The sequence below is a fragment of the Nicotiana tabacum genome, chromosome 2, assembly GCF_000715075.1.
Source record: "Nicotiana tabacum cultivar K326 chromosome 2, ASM71507v2, whole genome shotgun sequence".
Lineage (NCBI taxonomy): Eukaryota > Viridiplantae > Streptophyta > Magnoliopsida > Solanales > Solanaceae > Nicotiana > Nicotiana tabacum.
Window position 1 is genome coordinate 39,163,815 of NC_134081.1, and position 24,981 is coordinate 39,188,795.

General features: G+C 37.5%; 1 protein-coding gene and 1 long non-coding RNA gene across 4 annotated transcripts in view; both read left to right on the forward strand.

The window, feature by feature from the left end:
• Nucleotides 1-439: 439 nt before the first annotated feature.
• Nucleotides 440-24,981, forward strand: part of LOC107780747 (N-terminal acetyltransferase B complex auxiliary subunit NAA25) — a 51,525-nt gene continuing 26,983 nt past the window's right edge. The window contains exons 1-11 of one of the 3 annotated variants that reach the window (XM_075232643.1): nucleotides 440-906; nucleotides 979-1,097; nucleotides 1,178-1,252; nucleotides 7,618-7,711; nucleotides 7,816-7,934; nucleotides 12,318-12,388; nucleotides 14,497-14,638; nucleotides 14,734-14,909; nucleotides 15,527-15,729; nucleotides 17,152-17,282; nucleotides 24,113-24,189. In XM_075232643.1, coding sequence (XP_075088744.1) covers nucleotides 603-906; nucleotides 979-1,097; nucleotides 1,178-1,252; nucleotides 7,618-7,711; nucleotides 7,816-7,934; nucleotides 12,318-12,388; nucleotides 14,497-14,638; nucleotides 14,734-14,909; nucleotides 15,527-15,729; nucleotides 17,152-17,282; nucleotides 24,113-24,189 — 1,511 coding nt within the window. In that variant the 5' untranslated portion in view covers nucleotides 440-602. The remainder of the gene's footprint in view (nucleotides 907-978; nucleotides 1,098-1,177; nucleotides 1,253-7,617; nucleotides 7,712-7,815; nucleotides 7,935-12,317; nucleotides 12,389-14,496; nucleotides 14,639-14,733; nucleotides 14,910-15,526; nucleotides 15,730-17,151; nucleotides 17,283-24,112; nucleotides 24,190-24,981) is intronic. The other 2 variants (XM_075232652.1, XM_075232648.1) reach the window with 2 other exon arrangements.
• Nucleotides 1,318-4,115, forward strand: LOC142170655 (uncharacterized). The gene is made up of 2 exons (XR_012699951.1): nucleotides 1,318-3,343; nucleotides 3,434-4,115. It is a non-coding gene; the product is annotated as an uncharacterized LOC142170655 (long non-coding RNA).

Sequence of the window (24,981 nt, forward strand, 5' to 3'; positions counted from 1 at the left end):
ACTATATTAAGTAATGAATAATGCAACAACTATAAGCAAAGATTAAATAGAGATTTGTTTTTGGTGAAAATGTAGAAAAATAAGACTTATTCGACTTTGAGGTAAAAATAAAGTTGTTGTAAGAATTGTTTTAAAATAATATGCTCAAACAAGACATGAATATATATTGCAACGTGAAATATTTAGTATTCTTTAATATTGACCACAGAATAAAATACAAATATGATTTGGATTGGGTTGCGACAAATATAAAAAAGTACTAATATGAAAGAGTTGAGTTGTTACAAATATAAAAAAAAAAAACGTATTATCCAAACCTGATATCTAATAATTATAGGTAATTTTTAAAGTAGTAATTATATCTAATACAAAGTAATTTGTATGTCATCCAAATAACCCAAATCATTTCCGAATAAGCCCGACAACACTGAAGTTGCACGGATATACCAGACCGCAATGTATACGCTGTAGACATCAATTAGGTTTTTTCTTCTCTCTCACAAAATAGCTTTAAGCCGACTCCCAAAGCTGATAAGTTAACACCACAAGCTTTGACTCTGAAATCCAGTAGGAAGTAAATCCAATTCTCAAACGGCTGGAAAATGGCGTCCAAGTTTGGGTTGGCTGGTGGCATACCGGAGCGTAGAGTTCGACCCATTTGGGATGCCATTGATTCTCGCCAGTTCAAAAATGCTCTCAAGCACTGCACCCCTCTCCTCTCCAAATACCCCAATTCCCCTTATGCTCTGGCACTTAAAGCTTTGGTTTTGGAAAGGATGGGTAAAGCGGAAGAAGCATTTTCCGTTTGCTTAAATGCCAAAGAGCTTTTGTACACTAATGACTCTGTCTTGATTGACGATCTTACTCTCAGCACTCTACAGATTGTTTTCCAGCGACTTGACCACTGTAAGTATCTTGATGTTTTCTACCGAGCTCGTCATTCATTCTTTTTTCACTCAATGTTTTGTATCTTCACAGTGGATATGGCAACAAGTTGCTACGAGTATGCTTGTGGGAAATTTCCGACTAACCTGGATCTAATGATGGGTCTCTTCAACTGCTACGTCCGCGAATACTCTTTTGTGAAGCAACAACAGGTTGGCAGCATCTATTCTCAAGTACAAGTTTCATTTTCTGTTTATTAAATTTTGCAATCATTTCTTTTACCCATTTACAGATAGCTATTAAAATGTACAAGATTGTTGGTGAAGAAAGGTTCCTGCTTTGGGCAGTATGCAGCATTCAGTTGCAGGTTCTGTCTTCACTTCCTACTCTATCTTTTTCCTTAGCTTTGTTCCACCGGAAAGATAATTCAGGTCTTGTTTCCAATTGTTTTTAGTCTTCTTTTTTCAGTTTCCTTAAGCTCAAACTAATAGCCTGTTTGGCCGAGCGTGAGAAATAAGCTTATTTTGAGAATTCCTTTTCTCAAAAGTGCTTTTGAAAAAAGTTTCAAAAGTAGAAACAGTTTGTCTTTGGCTAATCCCTCTGAAAAGCACTTTGGAGCAATAATTTGTGTTTGACCGTGCTTTTGAGAAAGTGAGGACATAAATAGATTTACTTAATAGTTAATATTATAAATAAATAAATAATCTTAAAAATTTGTTATTACAGGCAATAATTAAATCTTTTTATTTTATTTAAGCAAAATATGAAAATAAAATTTAAAAGTACTTAATTCTTTTAATATAAGTTAAATATATTAAAAATCATTCAACAAATATAAAAGCATTCACCCCTAAAGTCACTATATATTAGAAAGCTATCCTAAAAATAATAAGAAAAATTTATACATTAATATCCTAAGTATTAGGTTTAACGGTTATTTTGGTATATACTATATTTTGTTAAGGGTATTTTTGGTAAGAATAAAAGTCAAAAACTGCTTCTTCTTTTGGGAAGAAGCTACTTTTTCTGCTTCTCCGAAACTGCTTCTGCTTCTTCCCAAAAGCACTTTTTTTACCCAAAAAAGCTTGGCCAAATAACTCAAGTTAGGAAAAAAAGTGCTTTTGAGAAAAAAAGCACTTTTGGCCTCTTGAGAAGCGTGGCCAAACATGCTAAGTCTAGTCTTGTGCATTAAATCCAATTCGTTGTTAATTACTTTCTTATTTCTCACAAATTGGAGTGCTTTAGAAAGTCGATCAAGCAACCAACTACACCTTTTTACCAAATTAACTGCAGTATATCATATAAATCCTTCATATTCATTCTGCTCTATACATGTATGTTAGTGTTAAGTGGAGTCATCCTAGTTGGAATATTTTTACTTTGGCTCGAATTCCTCTTCCTCTCCTCGGGTTTGTGATCGGTTGTGTCTTTAGAAGCTCACTTAAGCGTAGTTGAATGACATGTGAAAATATGAAACAAAAAATCAGCATTTTATTCATTCAAAGTTGGATTGTTTTACGTATCAGGATCAAGTCTGATTATGAATTGCATTGATGATTTTGAAACATAGACACAAAGTAATTAAGGAAGTTTGAGAAGTTCAAATTTATCACTTTGACTCTACCCCTTTTGAATAAATATTGATTCTTCTACCCCAATAATATTTTCCCAAAACTTTGTAGCGCTTGTCGTCAACACTCCTCAACCTTGAATCTTCCTCCTAAAGGTAGACCCAAATATTTGGTGGGAAGCTCAACAACTCGACATCCCTATGCTAGCCCCTGTACATTACGTACCTTTTTAATTAGCATTCGTTCTGATCTCCACATTTATATGAAGCCCAAACAGTACTTATTCAAAAAACAATTGAAGCCCAAATAGTGGCTCAAACCAAATCACGATACTAAATAGCACTCTAACCTATTGTAACTAAGGATCACAAAGAATCAAAGTATCATCCACAAATAAGAGGTGTGATGTTGAAATTTCTTCATAAGTCTAATGTTACTCTAAACCCCCTCAAATATCCACCTTGGGTAGAAGAATCCAACAACTGACTTAGAGCTTTCATCATGAGCATAAAAAGCATCGGAGATGATGGATGTCATTGCTAGAGTCCGCTACTACTGCCACAAATTCAAATAAAGAACCATTAACTATTATGGGGGAGCTTAGTGTTGAGATGCATCGGTGAAACCATTCCTCCACCTTTCTCGGAACCCTCTGTTTTGGAGGAGTATCTCAGAACTCCAAGTCACATGATCATACAACTTTTCCATATCTAAGTTACACTTCACTCCTGACAACTGTTTTCAGTTCACAACTTCAATTAGCAATAAAGTGGCAGCAGGTGGATTATCGCTTTCAGGAGGAATTGTCAAGAATGGGAAATAGATTGGAGTAAATCAATCGGTACACGCAAATAGAGGACATGTTAAATGGAGATGCGATGGAAAAGGTAGTAATTTGCGAGATTTTTTTATATCCATCAGTGAGATACAGATGAAATATATGCAGGATCATACTACATAAAGCTTGCCTCACGCAGGATAGTCTCTTTAAAAGGGGGCTCACTGAAGTGACTGCAAAAGTGATGTGTTTCAGCTGGGTAGTACTACATAGAGCTTGCCTCATGCAGGATAATCTCATGAAAAGAGGCTTTGCACTGACAAACTGATACTTTATAATCTGGAGGATGTGAATCATCTTTTCTTGCACTGCGTCGTGGGAAGAGATCTCTAGAACATGTCTCAAACTCTTTCTGGAATTCACCCTGTGATGCCATTCACCGCGAAGACTGCCTACATCAGCTCGTGTTTCTGGAAAGTAGAGAAGCATATCCAGGAACTATGACGTACCATACTAGACACATTTTTTGGACCCTTGGAGGGGGAGGAATTTGCTATGCTTTGAAAGAACCGTCACGTCAATACTGATTCGAAAGCTAGATGTTTGCTGAAATTTATTTTGCTGGAAAAAACTCAATATTGTGAATGGCGTGCATCAACTTCTTGACTTTGTTGGTTCTTTAAGTTCGTGATGGGAGTCACCCAAGCTTTTGTACAATTCTGCATCATCTGGACGTGGTTAGCAGCAAAATTTACATTAGTTTACCCCAAAACTCATTAGCAATAAGACCGATATCTAGCAAAAAAGTCTTGTGCCTATACAATATGTTTTGAATGCATTTAACTTTTGCAACAGGTATGAACTCCATCTTTCCTTCAAAAGCATCTTCTATTTCTTTCTAGCCATATTATCCATGCAATGCACAAGTGAACTGTCCTCCAAATGCTTTAGAAGAAAAGTTCTATATAGGCGGTATATATTAGTATAGAATATGTTTTAGATCTTAGTACTTTTACCGTAGGTCTTATGCTTTTAAGAAGTGGTTTAACCTTTAGGGATTTATACATTTATTACAGAACTTACTAATACTTTTTATTTGTATTTGCATAATATTGGCATGAGATACCTTATTAAAAAAATATTGACATGATATTTTAAATGCAATAACGTGGTCAACAGGGATTGGTATAGCCGAACCCAACTTGTTTGGGAGTGAGACGTAGTTGTAGACAATAAGACCTTACTTTCGCCTTTTACGGATATTAATCCTGACATTCATTAGCCACTAAAACAACATCAACAATCTTTTTACCTTTAATAAAGGCATTTTGAGTCCCTCATACTAAGTTATTCATCATCACCTTTGGTGTTTCCGTACGCACCTCTACGATAATCTCATAAATCCTGTAAGAGACTTATTGGCCTGTAATCTTTAATATTTACAGCTCCATTCTTCTTTGCTTAAGGGCAACAACAACAACAAGAACAAACCCAGTGGATTTCCACAAGTGGGTCTGGGGAGGGTGAGATGTACGCAACCTCACCCCTACCCGGGAAGGTAGAGAGGCTGTTTCCGGAAGACCCTCGGCTAAAGAATCTTTGCTTAAGGGCAATAAACGATAAAAGTAGCATTATACCTTTTCTCAAATGTGCCTTCCAAATAAAAGAACTACAAGGTCTTCCTTATTTCATCTTTTATAATATGGCAACACATTTGGAAAATAGTCAAATTACACGCATCCAGGTTTAATGCCTTGTCACCTTCAACTATCTTCATCACCTCTCTATTTCCTCCTTTAATCGTTATTCCGAGCCACAATCATGAATTCACCCTCCCTTACCTCCTTAATTTCTAACTTCCTCTTGATCCATAATAGAAGGATGCTCCTGCACTCCCTAATACAGGAAAAAACATCATATTTAACCCACTACCCCCATACAATTCTAACAATTACATTGGTCGTAACCTCCATATTTGTTTCTTGAAATCATGGTAAGTTGGTCCCGGTTCTTGAACTCCTACCTTGAAGATGACTCTTTTGTTTGGGTCTATTAGAAGATTCCCATATCGGTTGGGGAGGGATGGTAGGTTTCTATATATGGTCTCGAGAAATTCTCATCTCATGAGCTAGCTTTTGGGGTTGAATTAAGCCTAAGGTCCAATTTTTTTCATCGTATCAGAGACAGACCTGTCCAGATTCTTGGTTTTTGATGTTGAATCCCCACCTTATGTTGTCCCCACTCCAAATGTCCTGTCTTGGACGTGCCCATGTCAGAAGTGTCCGGCATCGGCTGTGGAGGGATGGGTAAATCTCGTTATATGATCTTGGGTAATCCTCACCTCATGAGCTAGCTTTTAGAATTTGAGTTTAACCCAAAGTCCATTTATTTCGGATCATTCATTTCCCTCGTATTCCAAGTTATTATCTTAACATCGATGGACAATATCGTTGCCCTTTCCTCCCAACCTCCCTCGCCTCCTTGAATTCACCCTTTTTCTATCCTCCTGAACTTCCTCTTGTAAACCACCATATACCACCATCCTTTTTGGGCTTTCCCCTTCCTCCTTCTCATCTTTTCCCTTTCATCCACACTCTTGGCCCGCCTTGCTCCTTTTGCCTCTAATTCAATGTCAAGTGACAATTCTAAGACCCTATCTTCCTCCCCCCTTAAAGGACACACCCAAGAACTCCCCAAAACATAAAATACTTTTTCCTCACCTATTTGGTAAGTCATCTCTCTCCATCAATGATTGCTAATGGTTGGCCATCTTTCTCTATTTGTGGATTTTCACACATACAGGAGCAACCAGCACTGCCAGAATCAGCTATTTCTGGGAACTACAGTCAACGTAGGTCCTTCAGCATGTTCTCTGGAAATATTGGTGCTGTTACTTCCCTCCTTTGAACCCCCTGAATATTTCCAGCATTTCCTGGACCTTCTTGAACAGGCACAACACTCCCTGATTCGCAACATTCTGCCGCCGGCGTGGTTGGCGAAGCATACCTGGAACTTGTGGCAGCCTTATTAGACCTCCTTGGAGATACATATGCTCATAATGGAAGGGTGATGGTCCAATCTTCTTCCACCATCTTCTAGCATATTAGGGAATGATCCAAAACAGGCTTCTCAATGCTTGTTGAATGGAATTTGGAAACTTCTTTTGCCATTCAGTACTCTAATATCGCGGTTATCTACCTTATCAAAAATTAAAATAAAAAAATATCGCGGTTATCTACTCTTATGCACTCTTTCAGTTTAATCTGTTTTACCATTGAATTATGTTATTATTGTGGCGCTGTCCGTTTTATGCTAGAAAATCAAATTCCAGTAACTAGCTGTGGAAGTCCATTTCATCAGAGTTAATTCTTCTAGGTTGACCTTGAGCATTCTGTTTGACTGTTTGTCCTCATTTATGGAATGGTGATGCCGAATCTTCTGAATATCTGTTGGGATATGCTCTGTTGTTTTTTATGCACTTCATACAAGCTAATGTGTATTTGAGACTGATTTTAAGAATTAATGAGGTTTATATTGTGATGTGGAAGGAGTCTGATACACTTTCTGGGAGCATTATTGCTAGATCTAATTCTGTGGTTTGTCTGATTGCATGAAACTTTGAATAATATTTATTCAGATAGGCTAAAGTTAATAGTGAATTTTTGAATAATATTTTTTGAGGGGAGCAGAAATGGTGCTTTTAAGAGGGAAAAAACAATTACTATTGAAAAGATTTATGTCTTGTCTGCGCACATGGGCACTTTATAGTATGTGCTGCATTCCTTGTTAGAACTATTGCAGCCTGAGTTTGAAGCCCTTTTTGAAATTATGCAGGAGTAAAGAAGGTGATTTTTTGGTTGAAAATATTACGTTTCATTTTCCATTTTTTTTTTTGTTAACGCTATGAGTGCTACAATGAAAAATATTTCTCATGATTGGAGGATGACTATGTCAAATGTTAACACATTTTTTAGAAGTAAAAATCACTTATTTCTTTCATATGTTTTCACAGGTGTCACTCCCTTTTTGCTCTGTACACCCTTGCTCCTATCTTGCTCTCAATCCTTCTTCGATTACCTTTTGGCTGCGGACTAATCATGTTGTTAGCCACACTTGGTTCTCTGTCATGTTAGCTACTCCTTGCTAGTGCCTTTTTATCTGATTTTGCTTGTTTGGTCTTCAGAAAAAGTAGTAGTACTGTAGTGTGTGTATGTTCGTCATATGTACTTCCTCTGAATCTATGGCAGTTTCGGCCTCCTAAATCTTCCTAATTCCAGCGAGTAGATCCTGAAAATTGTAATTGTTAATCTCTTTGCAACCATTTGATGTCCAACTTAACCTTGTTATTGTTTAATTTTTCATATTCTTTCCATCTTGTTATAGGTTCTCTGTGGCAATGGAGGAGAGAAGCTGTTACTCTTAGCAGAAGGCCTGCTGAAGAAGCATATAGCTTCCCATAGTTTACATGAACCGGAAGGTTTTTTTTGTTTATTCTCCTGTAACTCATGAGTAAACAGGCCCAACACACTCTTATCCTTTGACCTTATTCTATCTACTGAAACATTTCATGCTTTTTTGCAGCTCTTATTGTATACATTTCCTTATTAGAGCAGCAGTCTAAATATGGAGATGCCTTAGAACTTCTTACTGGAAAATTTGGGTCTCTTATAATGACTGAAGTTGATAGACTACGTTTGCAGGTACTGCCTGCATTTTTCAGCTTTTACAGTTGTGGTCGTTAATTAAGTTGACTAGTACCCATCCAAATAATAATCGATCAATTTGAAAGAGAAAGGAAAAGTTCCTTTACATTTGGGGGCAATTGTTCGCCCCTAGGGATTTGGTCGAATCGTAAGAGCGCAACAAATGATGTGTGGGTTAGGCACGTCGCCGGTTCAAATCCTGCCGTTGGCAAGTGCTTGGTATTAAAGTGCTGAAGGGTAGAGGGCAGGCCTGTTATCCACCAGGTTTCAAACTGTGCGCCTTTAGCCCTCGAAATTTCTCGGTTATAACCAAGACCTCGCGTGGAATGGGTGTAACCTCGGGTCCAAGAGTGCGCATTTCTCTCGCTAATTATACTTTTTTCTATCCCAAAAGGAATGTTGTGTCACGACCCAAATTCCCAACCAAGGGGTCGTGATGGCGCCTAACACCGCTTGCTAGGCAAGCCAACATTTAATAGAAATAAAAGAACAAAACTAGGCATGAAACAACATGATATCATAAAAGGATAAAGCTCAGTAATGTATAACACAACTAAAGCCAACAACTGTCTAACACCTCCTAGAACTGGAGTCGCTGAGTATATGAGCTTCTACTGAATTACTAAATACAATGTTTGAAATAATAAATACATTGTTTGATTCGAATAAACAGTAGTCTAAAAGATGGGTGACATCAAGGCTTGCGGACGAGAGTGCAACACTATCTCGAGTCTCCACAACCAAGCAAGCTAGTCTGTTCTCTGAGTAACGCTAGGTCCGATGCAAAATGTGCACAAGTGCAGAAGTGTAGTATGAGTACGATCGACCCAATGTACTTCGTAAGTGCCTAGCCTAACCCGACGAGGTAGTGACATGGCTAAGACAAGAAACCAACATATAAACCTGTGTAGTTAAGTAACGAGAAAATAACGAGAGATATAACAATTAAGAGAACAAGAAAAGTAGAAGTAAGATAGCAAATAGGTAGCAAGTGAGATAACAATTGTAATAGCAAGAAGTAATAATAATGCGAGAAATAATAAAAGGAGCAACTAAGGAATATAATGACTGTAATTTCAAAATAACACCAAACAAGCCTTTCACAATAACTCAAGTCCAAGAAATCAACGAGGCAACCATGAAACAACATAGCCAAATCCTCTATCCGCATAGTAAAAGCAAGGAAAAAGAAGGTAACATATCAATTAGCATGAAAGCACCCGTTGTGCATATTCACTCTTCCTCACAAGCACCGAAGCACCCTTCGTGCAATACCTCTCACCTCACAGCATGGAAGCGGTTGTCGTGCAATATCTCTCAACCTCACAGCACGGATGCACCCGTCGTGTAATATCTCTCAACCTCATAACACAGAAACACCCGTCGTGCATAACACTCATCCTCACCAAGAACACGCAAAATCAGTACCAAACAAGGTGAGGAGCAATAACAACATCAACAAGAGTGATTAAATATAACACACCACAAGAGAGATAACCATCATTTTTGCACCAATAGCTAAACCAACATATCAAGAATTTCCAATGCGCAACATCTCAACAATCCTAACGTAGCTATCATCATGAACAACATCAAGGATTTTACGATCTATTTAAAGCAAGTAAGACATGATACATAAAACAACATAACATAATCATGTTAGTTCTACCCGCTGCTTAACCCATAGCAATCGCATATACACTCTTCGCCTTGCATATACTGCTCCCAACATATATAGCACATAGAGAATAGACCCAATGGCGTCCTAATTCTCTCAAATCAAGGTTAACCAAGACACTTGCCTCTTTTTGGCATAAATCAACCCTCAAATATCGTCTTTTCTTTAGCACAAGCCGCCAAACCACTCGAATCTAGCCAATTAATACTCAAATAAGTCAAAACAAACTTTAGAAACTACCCTGGTATAAAAAATGTTTGATCTTTATCACATTTGGAAAAGTCAACAAAAAGTCAACCCGGGTCCACATGGCCGAAATATGAAATTAAGATCGATTCCCGTTTACCCATTCTCCCCCGAGTCCAAATATGTGATTTGCATCAAGATTGGACCTCAAATCGTGGTCCAAATCCCCAAAATTAGCCCTCATAATTTTTTCTCCAAAGCCCCAATTTCTACACTTTAAAATACTAGATTTAGGGATAAAAATCTGTGGGAATTCATGAGAATCAATCAAAACTAGGTAAAAATTACTAACCTTAGAAGTAGGGATGCAAATCCTCTAAACAATCTCCTCAATCTGTGATCTAGGTCTCAAAAATGGTGAAAGTAGCTAAATCCCGATTTTCAGCCCTTTATATAACTGGGCGTCAGGTGCTTTTCGCGTTCGCAAAGCACCTGCCACATTCGCGAAGGTCAACAGCCAACTGGTCATCACGTCCGCGAAGGTTTCCTCTCGTTTGCGAAGGCTATCACCCCCAAGCCTCTATGTTTGCGATCCTGTGGTCGCGTTCGCGATGAAGAAATACCTACCAGCCCCCAAGAGCCCAGGCCTACGCATTCGCGTTTGGGCAACTGCGTTCGCGAAGGCCTACTCCCCCATGCCCTTGCGAACGCGAGACAAGCTCCCCGTTCGCGATGCACACTACACCAGCGACACATCAGCTGTTGCAAATTGTTCAGAAATGGTCGGAAACCACCTCGAAACTCACTCTAGCCCCCCGAGCCTCACATGTATATAAACTTCATACAACTTGCTCGTAAGCTCAAAACACCAAAATAACATCAAGAATAAAAAATCAACCATCAAAACTCAAAAATTTCAAAGTTCAAATTTTCAACTTTTCACAATAAGCGCCGAAACGGTCTCGGGTCACCCGGGACCCCAACCAAACATGTATACAAGTCTAAAATCATCGTATGAACCTTCCAGAAATCAAAACGGATTACGCACGCAAGTCATAAGTCATCAAATCAGGTCATTCAAAGTCTTAAAACATGAAACAGAAAGCTAGAACTCAAAACGACCTATCAGGTCGTTACATGTTGGTTTCAGAGTACTAGGTCAAATGTATCTATAATTAGGGTTTGTTTCGTATAATAATCCCTTGATTTAAGAATAAAATCTACATATTTAAGAACTACTCCCTTCGTCTCAATTTATGTGAACCTATTTCCTTTTTAATCCGTGCCAAAAAGAATGACCCATTTTCATATTGGAAAACAATTTACCTTTATGCAATGATTTAGAGTCACACAAAATATATGTGCCTCATTTTACACTACAAGTTCAAAAGTCTTCTCTTTTTTCTTAAACTCCGTGCCCAATCAACTAGGTTCACATAAATTGAAATGGAGGGAGTATAAAAAAGTACTATTAACCTAATGTCGTAAAAATTCAACATACTTTGGAAGAAGTTTGATAAAATCTTGGTTGACTCTTTTTTGTATATACTCCCTCTGTTTCAATTTAGATGACACAATTTCATTATTAATCCGTTCCAAAAAGAATGACACATTTGTACAATTGGAAATAATTTAACTTTAAACTTTTCATTTTACCCATTTTACCTTTAATGAGAAGTTTTTATAACCACACAAATGTCATGGCCCGCAAATCTTTTACCCCTTAAGCTTTTAAGACCATAAGTTTCAAAAGTTTCTTTTTTATTTCTTAAACTCCGTGCCGAGTCAAACTAACTCATCTAAATTGAAACGGAGGGAGTAATAAGATAGAGGGAGTTGCTTTTTTGGCCAAGACAAAACACCCAACTGCATAATTAGCGTTCGCGATTCTACTTGGATCACTGATGGTTGATTGTTAAACAAGGAAGAATTCGTGCAAGGTGTTTGTAAATAGCATCTTCAATTATCAAAAGAGAAAAATTGTATGAATAGCATTTTTCATAGATATATTACTCCTTAATGTTGATAACTTTCACTTTAAGTGTCAGACTCTAAGTGACAGTTGTCATGAAAGCATAGAAAATTGTTTTCCATAAGTTGTGGAGCACATAATTCAACCTTGCAAAACTTCTCTTTTTTGTTAGTATGATCTTTTCAGTTCTTCAAAATGTTGAAACCATACTGTGTTAATCATGTTTGGAGCCTCTTCTTTTCTGTTCTTGCGTTAATTGGACACTAATAATTTTTTTTAGTGAGGGGCTTTTAATACGTTTTCAGCAATGATCTGGGACAGCAGCAGCACTATGTACTTGGTTGTTATGGTAGAAAAACTTTACTTTCCCCCCTCCCACACCGTGCCGTCCAAAGAAAAAAGAAGAAAAGAATAAAGCTTTTCTGTAAATTGGATATATATATTTCATTTCATGGCATATTAGTCCAAGGGTGCTCTCCTTTATTTTCTAGGGAACATTGGTTTTCGTTCCTTAAATGTGCATTCTTTGACTTCAAGTTGACAGGGGAGGCTTCTTGCCAGAGGAGGTGATTATGCTGCTGCAACTAGCATATTCCAGAAGGTTTTAGAACTATGGTATGTAATTTGAGAATGCTGATGGATTCATGTTCATTTTTTGTTTGTGTCTTTACTTGTAGTAATTTGAATATTGAAGATGCTCTCTTAGGTCTTCAACATTGAGACTTGAGAGCATCTCAAAATATGTTGCTTTTAGAATAATATGTTACCATCTCAAAAAAAAAAAAACATTGATGCTTTTAGAATGATTTATGGCATTGTTTCCAGATATTCTGGGAGATACCAAAGAAGATAATTTGTCTCGGTGAATATTTTGTTTGTTAAAGAAGATAATAATTTGAATAAGATGGCTTCTAGCAAAACCAGGGATGAATATAGGCACTGTGGCTGGGGAGGGGCTACAAATGGTTCTGGGTACTAGAGTATTTTTAAAAATGCAACAAAATGAATTCCTACTTTTTTTTTGATCAGTAAAAAAGAAAAAAGAAAAAAAGGAGGCTAGAGATGTATCAACACAAGTTTAAATAACACTGTTTGGATATCCAAAGGGTTGGTTCAATGGAGCCGACTTGCTCCAGCCTTTAGTGGACATGATTACCTTGGATTTGTGTTTGCCGCTGTAGCAAGCTCTCGGTGAATTCTTCAAGGGCAACCTGGAACGGACACCAACGCCGTGGAAAAAAATTATGTAACACTGTTTGCAATTCCATGTTCTAGTCAACAGCCAAACTGCAAACAAGATGATCTTAACGCACACACAAACACGTATTTAAATCTGACAATTAAAACGTCCTCCTCACTGACATATTATTTGTCTCTCAGTTGAGTTTCGAGGAAATTTTGGATTTAACTTGCATTGAATAAGAACATTCAAATTCTGTTTGACTTATTATCTTTATTCTTTAAGAAATGGCATTTGTTGCTCCATTCTTAGTTTTTCTTTTAAGAAATTTGTCTGACTTAAGACCAAATTATGGAAATGTAGATCATTAAAGATACTAAGTGAAATAAAAACAACTGAAGTGTTTAAATTATAAGTTCAAAAGTTTGTTATTAAATGGATTACTCAAGTTTAGTAACTAAATTAGTTTCTTTTTTTATAGAAGTTTAGTTCACAGTTCACTTATCAGCTGGTGGAAGATAAAATTTTCTAGTCATTTCTTGTCTCCTTATATTCCTTTATATATTATGTTATCTAATTTCTTAACATATTATAAAGCAGCCCCTGTTATGAATGATGAAGTTGCTACCCCTTACATTTATTTGTAAGGAGGAACGTTTACAACTATTTAAATATATTAGGGTACTTATAAAGTTTATAAAACTTTGAGGGCAGCACATCTCCATCCTAGACATAAGATATCTCCACCTATTTCAAGAACTGGGTATACTCAAGTACACAAATGAAAAGTAATTAGAAGTTTCTTCGCCAATAGTTCCTCCACGACCAAATTTCTGCTTCATTGATGTGATGTTGATTCATTTTTAATATGATTTTGATTCATTTAGCTGGAGGAGGATGTATTGTCTTTCTTCTGTTCTTCTTTCTCTCTTGCTGTCTAAAAAGATGGTTAATCATGAAAATTCAAGTCTACCAGCACACAGCACCAAAAGTATTGTTAATCATGAATTTCAGAGACAAAATGAGGACTGCTATCTGCAGTACAAACTCATCTTTGTCTCCGTTTTGACGTATGCTAGCATTTTTTTCTTAGATTATCCATTAAAAAAAGGTCTTTCTTTCTATCCAAACACATCAAGTTAGTACCAAATAATCCTTTTAAAAAAAGCTAGTACCAAATAATGTTTCACCATTTTATTTTCTATTTGTTCACAAAACAGCAAAGCCTGGTTTTATGCAGGTCTTTTCCCGTATAACCCTGGCAGATTTCTTCAGTTTTAGTGCAAAAGCACTATGCATAAAGAATTAGATTCTCACTAGCATTCTTTGTCTTGTTTTATTGTTACACATGGTCCATGTTAAGTCTCTTTAAGAACCAAGGTCAGTATGAAAGTTTTGACCTTGCATGAAATCTTACTTTTGGAATGATGGAGGTGGTAACCAAATGATATTAATTTCTCTTATGCTCATGTAGGAAGTAATTTTTGGCTTTGTTTTCCACTGTTCATCATAAAAGTATGTGTAACACTAAATTCTTTGGCAGCCCTGATGACTGGGAGTGTTTCCTCCATTATCTTGGCTGTTTACTGGAGGATGATGGTAGCTTGTGCATGGGAACAAAGAATGATTCTACTTATCCTCTAAAGTCGATGGACTCCCATGTTTCTCATTTGACAGATGAAGCAGTAATTGCTGATATCCCTAGTAATTTATGAATTGTTACTCCAGCTTCTAGGACAAAAATCTATAATGTCTGACTCATGCAAGTTGTTGAATGTAGTTTGGTTCTCGGCTATCAAATGCGTCATCTCTTGTACAAAAGTTGTTAACAGAGGCAAGTGATGATACTGTAAGATGTCCATACTTGGCAAATATTGAGATTGAAAGAAGAAAACTTTTACATGGAAAGGGTGATGCGAATAAGTTGACGCAGGTTGTGATAGAATATTTTTTCAGGTAGATTCTAATATTTTTCATCAATTTTTTGCCTTCCCTAGTTAATTTGAATTTTAAAATCAAGATAGGGTAATGTAAGACTTCTGAGATTCTTCTTGAAGACTGTAATGAGCAACAACATCATTACCTTAGGATGTTTTACAAGTAATATTAGAATTGAATATACCATGGATGTCAACTGAGAATAGTCTGAGTTGTGAATTAGAGAGTCTAAGTTGGAACTGATCAACATACGTGCTCTGCAATTGAAGTTCTTGTTGAAAGATATTTAACTTTTGCACGGATGGATAACTTTGTGGGAAATCTTTTTCGGTCATGCTCATTCCATTTTGCTGATTTGTCCAAATCGGGGTTGTATTCTACTCTGTTTTGGGATGTCTCGTAGTTATACTTGATTATAACCTCCATTTACCTTGACGTAACTGGTAAAGTTGCTGCCATGTGACCAGGAGGTCATGGGTTCAAGCCGTGGAAACAGCCTCTTGCAGAAATGCAAGGTAAGGCTGCGTACAATAGACCCTTGTGGTCCGGCCCTTCCCCGGACCCTACTCATAGCGGGAGCTTAGTGCACCGGGCTGCCCTTTATTATCCTTAGAGTTTTCCTTCCTTGATTGCAGGTTTGGACATTTGGCTTGTTTTGCTTCCGATGTTGAAACGTTTTTACACATTTTGGATCTTGATAAGAAGACACAGCTTCTGGAGAAGTTGATGGAATGCTGTGAACCTATTCCAACAAATCCCAGAAAGACTCTTGGGCAGCATATTACTGTCTTCAAAATTCAAAATATTGTTGGAAGCATGTTCACTCTTCCACTAAATGGTACATCTAGAACACATTATTTTTCATATCGGTGTAAGATGAAGACAGGTGCTCGTTATAAGGATGGCCAAACACATAACTTGAAGCACATATCAGTATGTGCATACGGAGAAACAGTTATACACTGATATCCCAGTGCATTTCTCTGTTGAATCAACTGAAGGAACGCACTTATGTATAGCCTGTTCTTTTTTTTTTCCTTTAGTTTGGGTGTGGATATGATTTGAAGTAGATGCATGTTGAATTAATGTTTTTATCCAAGACGTGAATTTTAACTTAGGGGTCATAGTGAAAGGGAATTGAAACATTGAAATATGTTAATGTCCATACATCTTGGATTGCTTGCGGACTGTCAGTATATGTTTTTATTCTGGGCAGGTTGCAATAATAGAATGGTACAGTAGATATGAGGGAGGAATTTTATAGTCGAGGGATCAATAGTGGGTTGGCTTTTTGTAGTGGCAAGGACTGTGTTTTTGGTGATGGTAGGGGTTTAAGTTAAGGTGAAATGGAATATTTAAGTATTGGGGCATTAGGATGGTGAGGGTTATTGGTGAAGGTCGAACTAGAGTGCACTTGTGCTCTGAAAATCTCCACCTCATTGTTGGTGGTTCATTTGGGGTGGGTTGGGGGTGGTGGGGGGTAGTGTGTGGAGTGGTGGTTGGGGTTGGCAGGTACATAGCTTGTATGGAGAGGTTGGGAGTCTCTAGACAACTCATCTTTTTTATATGCTTATTAGGAATGAGATGTAGTAGGTTCAATTCAAATTTTTTCTTACATCGTCAGTCAGCATTTGCCTTCACTCCACTTATTTAACATGTTCCTAGGGTGACTTGACATGATGTTTAAGATGACAGTTGAAATTTTTATTTTTTATGTCAAGTGACAAAAATATGCATGTGACAGATTTTTGATCTTTACCAAATTAGAGATGCTATATTAGACATTATCTATAAGGAGAAGAAATACAACAGTTGGAACAACAACGACAACAACAAACCCAGTTTAATCCATAAGTGGGGTCTGAATACAACAGTTGGAACCTTTCGAGAAAAGTGGACTTCTTTTGGTGTTTCCCAAAATATTAATCTGAGTCTGCTGCTCTCTTGATGGAAAGAGTAAATGCTTTGCACCAATCATGGTTATCAATAGTTCAAATGGTGCTAGCCTGTAGTGTCTTGAATATCTATAGTTTTGTGGCCGAGCATAATGTGTCACTAATCATGTAAGAAGCTTTGACATCTCAGTTCATCTAATCATCTCATGAAGTTATGTCTTTTTAAGAAAGTCAACATCTGTGCAAAGCCCATTTTTGGTGCATAAGATGCATATTGTTTTTGTTCAAGCATGATTGTATCCTAGCACATGCATTAACCCTGAGATGATGCTGGCTCCTAGAGTATTAACATTCTTCTTTTCCAGAGCTGGAGACAACAGCCGTAAAGATGACACAATTGTACTGTGAAAATCTCCCACTGTCAAAAGAGTTGGATGCTCAAGAGAGTATGTATGGCGAAGATCTTCTGTCTATGGCGTGCAATTTGTTGGTTCAGGTTCGGATTTTCAATATGGTGTTACAGTGCTTTATTCATTATGTATTATTACAATTATTTGACTCAAAAGGTGCAGGTTCAAACTGTACTAAGATGTGTTTTATATGATGTTCCTTTAAATGGCTTTCTAGTAATTAAAGACCAAATCCTGTTGCCCAAGTGTTTATCTTGGCTCGTAAGTTGTACATGTTGAAGTGTGTGACTATTTCATTTGAAAGTTTAAGCTGTTAGAGAGCACATTTTTTATTTTCTCAGTTATGTCTTTAACACGTTCCCTCACATGAAGGCTTGATTCTTTTTCATGAGCCAAGCACGTAAAATTACTGTCTGTTAATGGACGATAGTGAAACTCGAACCTAGAACCTATGCCTGTTTAGATACCATATTGAAGTGTGTGACGATCTCATCTAAAAACTTAAACTGGTATAGGGAGTTCACTTTTCATTTTCTTAATTGTGTCCTCAAAAGTACATTTGGGAATACTTTTTTTTAAAGGATACACAGTTTTGTAGGTCAAAAAGTGTGACAGGTTCTTTTCCTATTCTTGAAGATATCCGTCTTTGATTTTTATCTGAATTTCAAGCCAGAAATAACCATATTCACCTATCAGCCATAATACGGGATTTCATCTATTTCCTTTTGGGTTTTTTGGGGGTGGGGGGTGGAGGGGGGGCTGGGGGCAAATTGTTTGTTGAGTTTTACATAGAGCAAGAAAATCCGAAATGATTACTGCCACCAGGTTACCATATTTTGACATTTATGCATCCTCTCTTGACTTCAATTATGATTCACATGTAGAAATGCGTGGAGATTTAATGTGCACCAATATGTTATATTGCTTTAGTTTTATATGCAAAACTTGGTTTATAGCATGTTTGACCTAGTTTTTGAAAAATTACCAGTGCTTATTTTTCAGTAGTACTTATTTTGGAGAATTGAAGTGTTTGGCCAATTTCTCGAAAAAAAGTGATTCGAAGGAGTACAGAGGAAGCAGAAACTTGTAGCTTCTCATTGGAAGCAGAAGTAGAAAATTAATATTTCAAGACGAAAATATGCTTAGCAAAAACTGAATTTTACCAAACTATCCTTAATTTTTTGATACAGCGGTATGAAGCTTGAATGGTTCTTGATTATTCCACCGGATACCTGCTGCCTTCCACTAATATTAGTACTGGGTAACTCCTCTCACCATGGATTAGGTAGATGGAAAAAAATCATGTAAAGTTGTTCCCCCTTACTTCACAATTTTCCAATTGAACACCTCTAGTTGGTCAGAATACACATTTTAAACACATATAACTCTATGTGTTTCTCACTTGCCCTGATGTGTTACACATCATTGCCACGACCTATAAAATCATGGCACATCATCATCTTCATCAACCTAAAACCCAAATATAACCTTGTGAGGTAGTCTCCGTCGATTGAAGCAGTGCCCTCGACGCCACTGGTATCAACTTCTCCGCTGTCGTTGCCCAACACCTTCTTACACTCCTGTATCTCAAAACACCATTTTCACCAACATAAGTACGAAATAATACAAATGGAACTGTTGTTAACAAGTAAAGAAAACATAAGACACATCCCTTCATGACCCAATAAAATTAGAACAAAACAGACAAACATTTGACGCAATTCTCGGTTGCATTTTGGTGAAAAGCCCATTTTTGTCTAAATTTGCTCTTGTCACCATTGTGATTGCTAACTTGACCTAGTTTTGTCAGCAAAAATGTCGAGGCCGCTACCCTAGTTAATTTCTCCAAGGAAAGTCGTGGGCCTCGAGATGGAGCTTTAGGAGAGACCTCCAACATCGTAATTCCTTACTGGTGCCTTCTCAACCAAACTAAATGGGTGAAGTAGAGTTTGTCTCTTATCAAAAAAAATGTGGAGTTGGATCTGGCTGTGGTTTTCGTTAGATCTGTTTACAGAACTTTTGTACTGCTATTGGGGTTTTCGGCTACAGACATGGGTGTGTATTTGTGTGTGTTTCTTGTGAAGAAGCTGGTGAAGGAGTGAGATTGTGTGGGAGTAAATAGTGTTTCAATTGTGGTGTGAGTTACTAGATGGGAGGTTAAAAAGTGGGATTCCTGGGATTTTATGCAAGCTAGATGTAGAGAGAGTTTTTGAAAAAGTTAACTAGTCTTATTTACTAGAAATGCTGATGGATATGCGGTTTGGTGACAAATGGATCAAATGGAATAAATTCAGTCTCACTACAATGAAATATTCCATCTTAGTGAACATGACTCCAGTTGGATTAAATCCAGTCTCACTACAGACGATGATAACTTAAACCGACAGGATTAGGATTAATGTGGACCATATACTTTCCGAAGTACAATTAGTGGACTAGGAGGAGACAAATCCGCAGTAGGAGTAGGGTCAGGTGCATGATGTGAATCAGCTGGGACTGATGCTGGATTCGGACAACGATAATAAGTTAAGAGTGGTCTTCCTGTGGTTGGGGATCTAGGAAGAACAACGCTAGATTCCTCAACGGTCGGTATGGGTAAAACTTCTGTGATTGAGAATGTAGGAAGAGCTATAGTAAGCTCTTCATTAGAGTCGGTATAGGTAAGACCCCATATATATCAAGGTGGTCAGAAGAAGTAAAGTAAGGTCGAGACTCACAAAATGTGAAATCAGCTGACATAAGGTACCTACGAAACGAAGATCATATGAATAGCAATGATCTCTTTTGACCTCGTGAATAACTAAGGAAGATACACTTGAGAGGACGAGGAGCTAACTTATCTTTTCCGGGAGCTAAGTTATGAACGAAACATGTTCTCCCGAAAACACAAGCGGGAATAGAGTATAAGGGTGACTGAGGAAACAATACTGAATGTGGAATCTGACTCTGGATGGGGTTTAATGAGAAGTATGCCACCAGTAATCTCAGTGAGGTGCTTATTCTTTTCTTTCTGCTACCCCATTCTGTTGAGGGGTATACAGATAAGATGTTTGATGAATACTTCCCCGAGAAGTCATAAACTGCTGAAATTGAGAGGATAAGTATTCTAAGGCATTATCACTGTGAAAGATGCGAATACAAACGCCAAATTGATTTTTTATTTGAGCACAAAAGCTCTGGAATATAGAAACCCAATGTTATCAAAGGAGATTAGCGCAAAAAAGCTCTAAGGTCTATTAGGACTTTAAATGCAAAGTGCAAAAAAAACGTGAGCTTTAATTAAGAAAGGCGCAAATGGATAAAAACTACAAATATGTATATGTAGTCCATGACTAATATCTATAAGCATGAATACCAAATATATGAACAAAGAAATTGAAGAAAAGTTACGATAAAGTGAAATATTAATTATTTTGTGTTGCCTCTTCAAGATTACGCTCATTTGCAAGGAAAAGTATGCCTTGGAGCCTTGATGAAAGCACTGAAGCACTCGCTAAGCAAAGCGAAGCGCTCAACATGTTTTGAGCCTCGCTTCAAGGTTTAAGCGCGCTTTAAGCGCACCTTTGATAACACTGTAGAAAATAACTTAGAACGATCTTTCATTCGGAAAATCCAAGTACATGTTCAGTAATCATCAACGAGACTAACAAAATAACAAAATCCTAAGATTGAACTGACAGTCTGACTCTACTAGGGCCCTATATATCATAATGAACTAAAGAAAAAATACTTTGCATAACTCTCAGCACCACGCAAAAAGGTGGCTCTGGTATGTTCCCCAAGTTACATGACTCAATCTAATGTAGACAAACTAGACAAACTAGGCACTATCTTCTAAAGCTTGGATAAAGTTAGATGTCCTGAACGCCTGTGAATTAGGTCGGGAGGATTTGTAACTGGACATGTTGTGGAGGGATTGAGTGAGTCAAGGGAATAAAGGCCTTGTGATTCACGCCCTGTGCCGATCGTCTGTCCCGTACTGTGGTCCTGCATAACAAAAGAATTGTAAATAAAATATATACCACAATGGAGGGCATGAGTCAACCGACTAATAGATGCAAGATTAAAAGGATAGCCAGGGACATAAAGACCAGAGTATAAAGTGACAATGGATATGAGATTAGCTTGTCCAACAACTTTTGCTTTTGTTTGGACTCCATTGACTAGAGTAGCATTGGAAAGAGATTGTAAATAAATAATATTTGACAAAAGTGACCTATTACTAGAAATATGATCAAAGGCGCCTGAGTTCATGACCGACGGTCCACGAGTAGTAGACATAGAACCACATGTAAAGGAATTACCAGCAATAGGAGTATTGGTCTGAGCAACTGAGGCTACTTGTGGAGGTGTCTGCTTACTTGCTCGATACTGAAGGAACTCATTATATTCCCCTTCAGATAAAAAAACCTTGGTTACTTGCAATCTCGGTTTGAGCAACATGTGCATGTTTAGGTGGTCGGCCACGTAAAAAGTAACATACCTCACGAGTGTGTCCAAGCTTATTACAATAAGAACACTTGGATCGAGACCTTCCAATCCTCCTCGTCTATTCTCCATAGTTGGAGATGCTCGATTTTCCTCTGTCTGGGATTCGAGAACAGAGGGTTCAGCTGTTTGTAATGAGATCACTGTATGACTAGGCGCTGCAGCAAGGCAAAGTAATTGAGAGAATAATTCATCAACTGTAGAGACAGTCGGACTAGCCAAAGTCTGGTCGCGTACTGAATCAAGGTCATTAGCAAGTCCAGCGAGTGTAAGAACTAGAAACATCTTCTGTTGTTGTTCTTGCCGCTTTTCAACACTAGCAGAAGCTGGCATCAACTTTTCGAATACCTCTATGACTGTCTGTACTTGTCCCAAGTAAGTAGACATATCCAAATCCTGTTTCTTCAAATTTCTCACCCGTGATATCACATCATAAACATGAGATATGTCATTAGTGTATAAGGTGCGACCCTTTTCCCAAACTAAATGACATGTCTGTAATGGACGAAACAAAAGCATCAACTTGGAATCAATAGATCGCCACAAGATATTACACAACTGAGCACCGATCTTCTCCCAAAGTGATTTGACCTTTTCATCTCTCACTAGTCTTTTTGGTTAAGTGATCATGACATCCTTGATCCTTGCACCACAACTCAATCGAGGAAGCCCAAGCTATGTACTTTGAACTTCCCATTAAGGATTTTGAAGTAATCATCAGTGTTTTAAAAAGTGACGAAGCGATCGCTTTAAGCGAGAAGCGACACGAAGCGATGGCTGCTCGCTTTTCCATGCCTGAGGCGACTCGACCACACGAAGCGCTCGCTTCAGTTGAAAAAATGCGAAGTGACCTTGAAGCGAGAAGCGCAGAATCGCTCGCTTCTGTTTAGACGGTCAGTTTTTTTTTAAAAAAGTTTGGGTATGTTTTTTTATTATACAAAACAGACCCCTAAGACCAAAGCGAAGACCATTTCTCTCTTCTTCCCAAAATCAATTGCTGCTAAGTGCTGCTAGGGTTCAAGTCGCCAAAGACCTCTCCAATCCTCCTGGTAATTTTTCTTCTTTCTTCTTTCTTCTTCTTCTTCTTCTCCGTTCTTCTTCTCCATTTTTTCTTTCTTCTTTCTTCTTCTTGTTCCCGTGCAGGCGTCTGCTCACAGCTAGGGCAGGCGCGATTTTTTTCTTCCTTTTATTCTTCTCATTTAGTATTTTAGCCTTTATTTATTAATTTGTATGTGTATTTCAATTTATAAAGTTAATTATTATATATATATATATATATATATATATATTATATTTTCAGTTTATTTGATTAGTATTTTAGCCTTTATTTATTAATTTTTATGTGTATTTCAGTTTATAAAGTTAATTTTTATGTGATTTTGCTTGTCCTATGGTTTATGGAGGAATTGGTGGTAGTGGTACCTACTTTTATGTTTTTAAATTGAACTTTTTGATTATTTATATTGTGTCTTTGCAAGGTTTACATTATATTTTTTAAGAATTGCGCTTCAGTTCAATGAAGTGTGCGCTTCGCTTTGCGTTTCACTTTTGAAGTGAGGCGAGCCCCTGTCGCTTTTTTGCGCTTCTCGCTTTCAAAAACACTGGTAATCATAACACTTGAACTCTCAATTCTTGTGTTTATGGAACCAAAAATATCCAACCCTAGAGACATGATAAGATTGAAGGAGAGTTCTAGCAAAATATCACCAAAAACAGAAAAAAGAAATAAAGGATAGTCAGTTTAGCTCGCTGGAAAAAGTAAACAACTGCCAGAATCTGCAAACAACTCGCCGAAAAATAAAAAGGTCGTCGGAATTTGTTGTAACCTGGATGTATAGGCTCGGAATTCCCTTGCGAGCAAGCTGTCCTGAAGAAATTTTGCCGGAAAATTCCTCCTCTGTTCGGCGCGTGAGGGCGCATGGGGAGGATTTTTTCGGTGGGGTTGGCTGGGGTTTTCTCACCGGAACCTGAGGAGCCTGCTGGTGGTGTTGCTTTTCGCACAACACTCACGGAAACAAAGATGGCGCAAATCAGATTTAGATGTAAAGCGAATATTTAGATGTTTTTTTCTTCATAATTTGACACTCAAAGTCACCTTTTGAAAAGATTGGCTAAACAAAACGTGCTTTTCAAATTGTGTGGCCACATGCAAGCTGCTATTCTCCCCAAGTACTTCTTTGACAATCTATTTTGGCAAAAGTGTTTCTCAAAATAAGTTGATTTTGGAAGATTGGCCAAATGTGCCTTTACTGGTTTTTGTGTATTGCTTGCTTTCAGCTTATGTATGTGTTTGATTATAAGGTGATTTGAATTTTCATAATTTCCAATTGCTAAGTCAATATTTTTCTTTCTGTTCGTGTATAATGGAAAAGCTTGTTAGTATCTTGTGGAACTGTCTAACTGATGAATCTTCTTCCCCTGGCTGTAGCTCTTTTGGCGTACTAGGCATATCGGATATCTGGTGGAATCAATTATGATCTTGGAATTTGGTTTGGCAGTACGAAGGTTAGAAGATTTAAATTCTTATATGGCTCCTAAATTACATTTGCTATCCCATTGGTCAGATTTATACCTTTCTTGAATGTGCAAAAGAATAAAGACAACATGTTAACTGATCTTACACTAAATGTGTAAATATGGTAGACTTGACTATGGATCCCGTTCTTGATTTTCTTACTAATTTTGAGGGTCATGAGATCTAGTGAGGAACTTTGATTTTATGCACATTTTTGCTGGTCTATATGTTTTATTAACCAGCAGACTTTGGTCACTCTTGAATATTTACATTTAAAATAGAGTAGTATGATTTTCATCTGCTTAGAAGTTTGAAAAAATGCTCTCGGGCACGAGTCCCTAGAATAGAGTCCAAAACCTCTTTCCAGTGAGTTTTGCCTACTGTGAGATGTCTGGTTGCTTGGATTAACTTAGTTTTTTATCAATCATTCCTTGGTGATTGTTTTAAAACTTCATTTTCTTTCTTTTTATCATGGATAGCAGAATCTATTCAATATTGGTGATAAGTCTTTCCATATTACTGAGAACAAAGATAGAGCACAGATTTGGTATGAGTGGGTGGAGCGAAAGACAAATTTCATGAGGAGGATTTCCCTAAGCCGGAAAGTCTTGCTGTGGATATGTGAGCTCCTGCATATCACTTCAGAAGGGAAGGGGAATGGTATCAGGAGATGGAAGAGTCGCGGTGATGTCTTTAGTTTTTATTGTGCCAAAATGTTCAATGACTATGGCAAGTTCATTAGTGTTGTTGCAGTGCAAGGAGTACGTAGAGCAGTTATAATT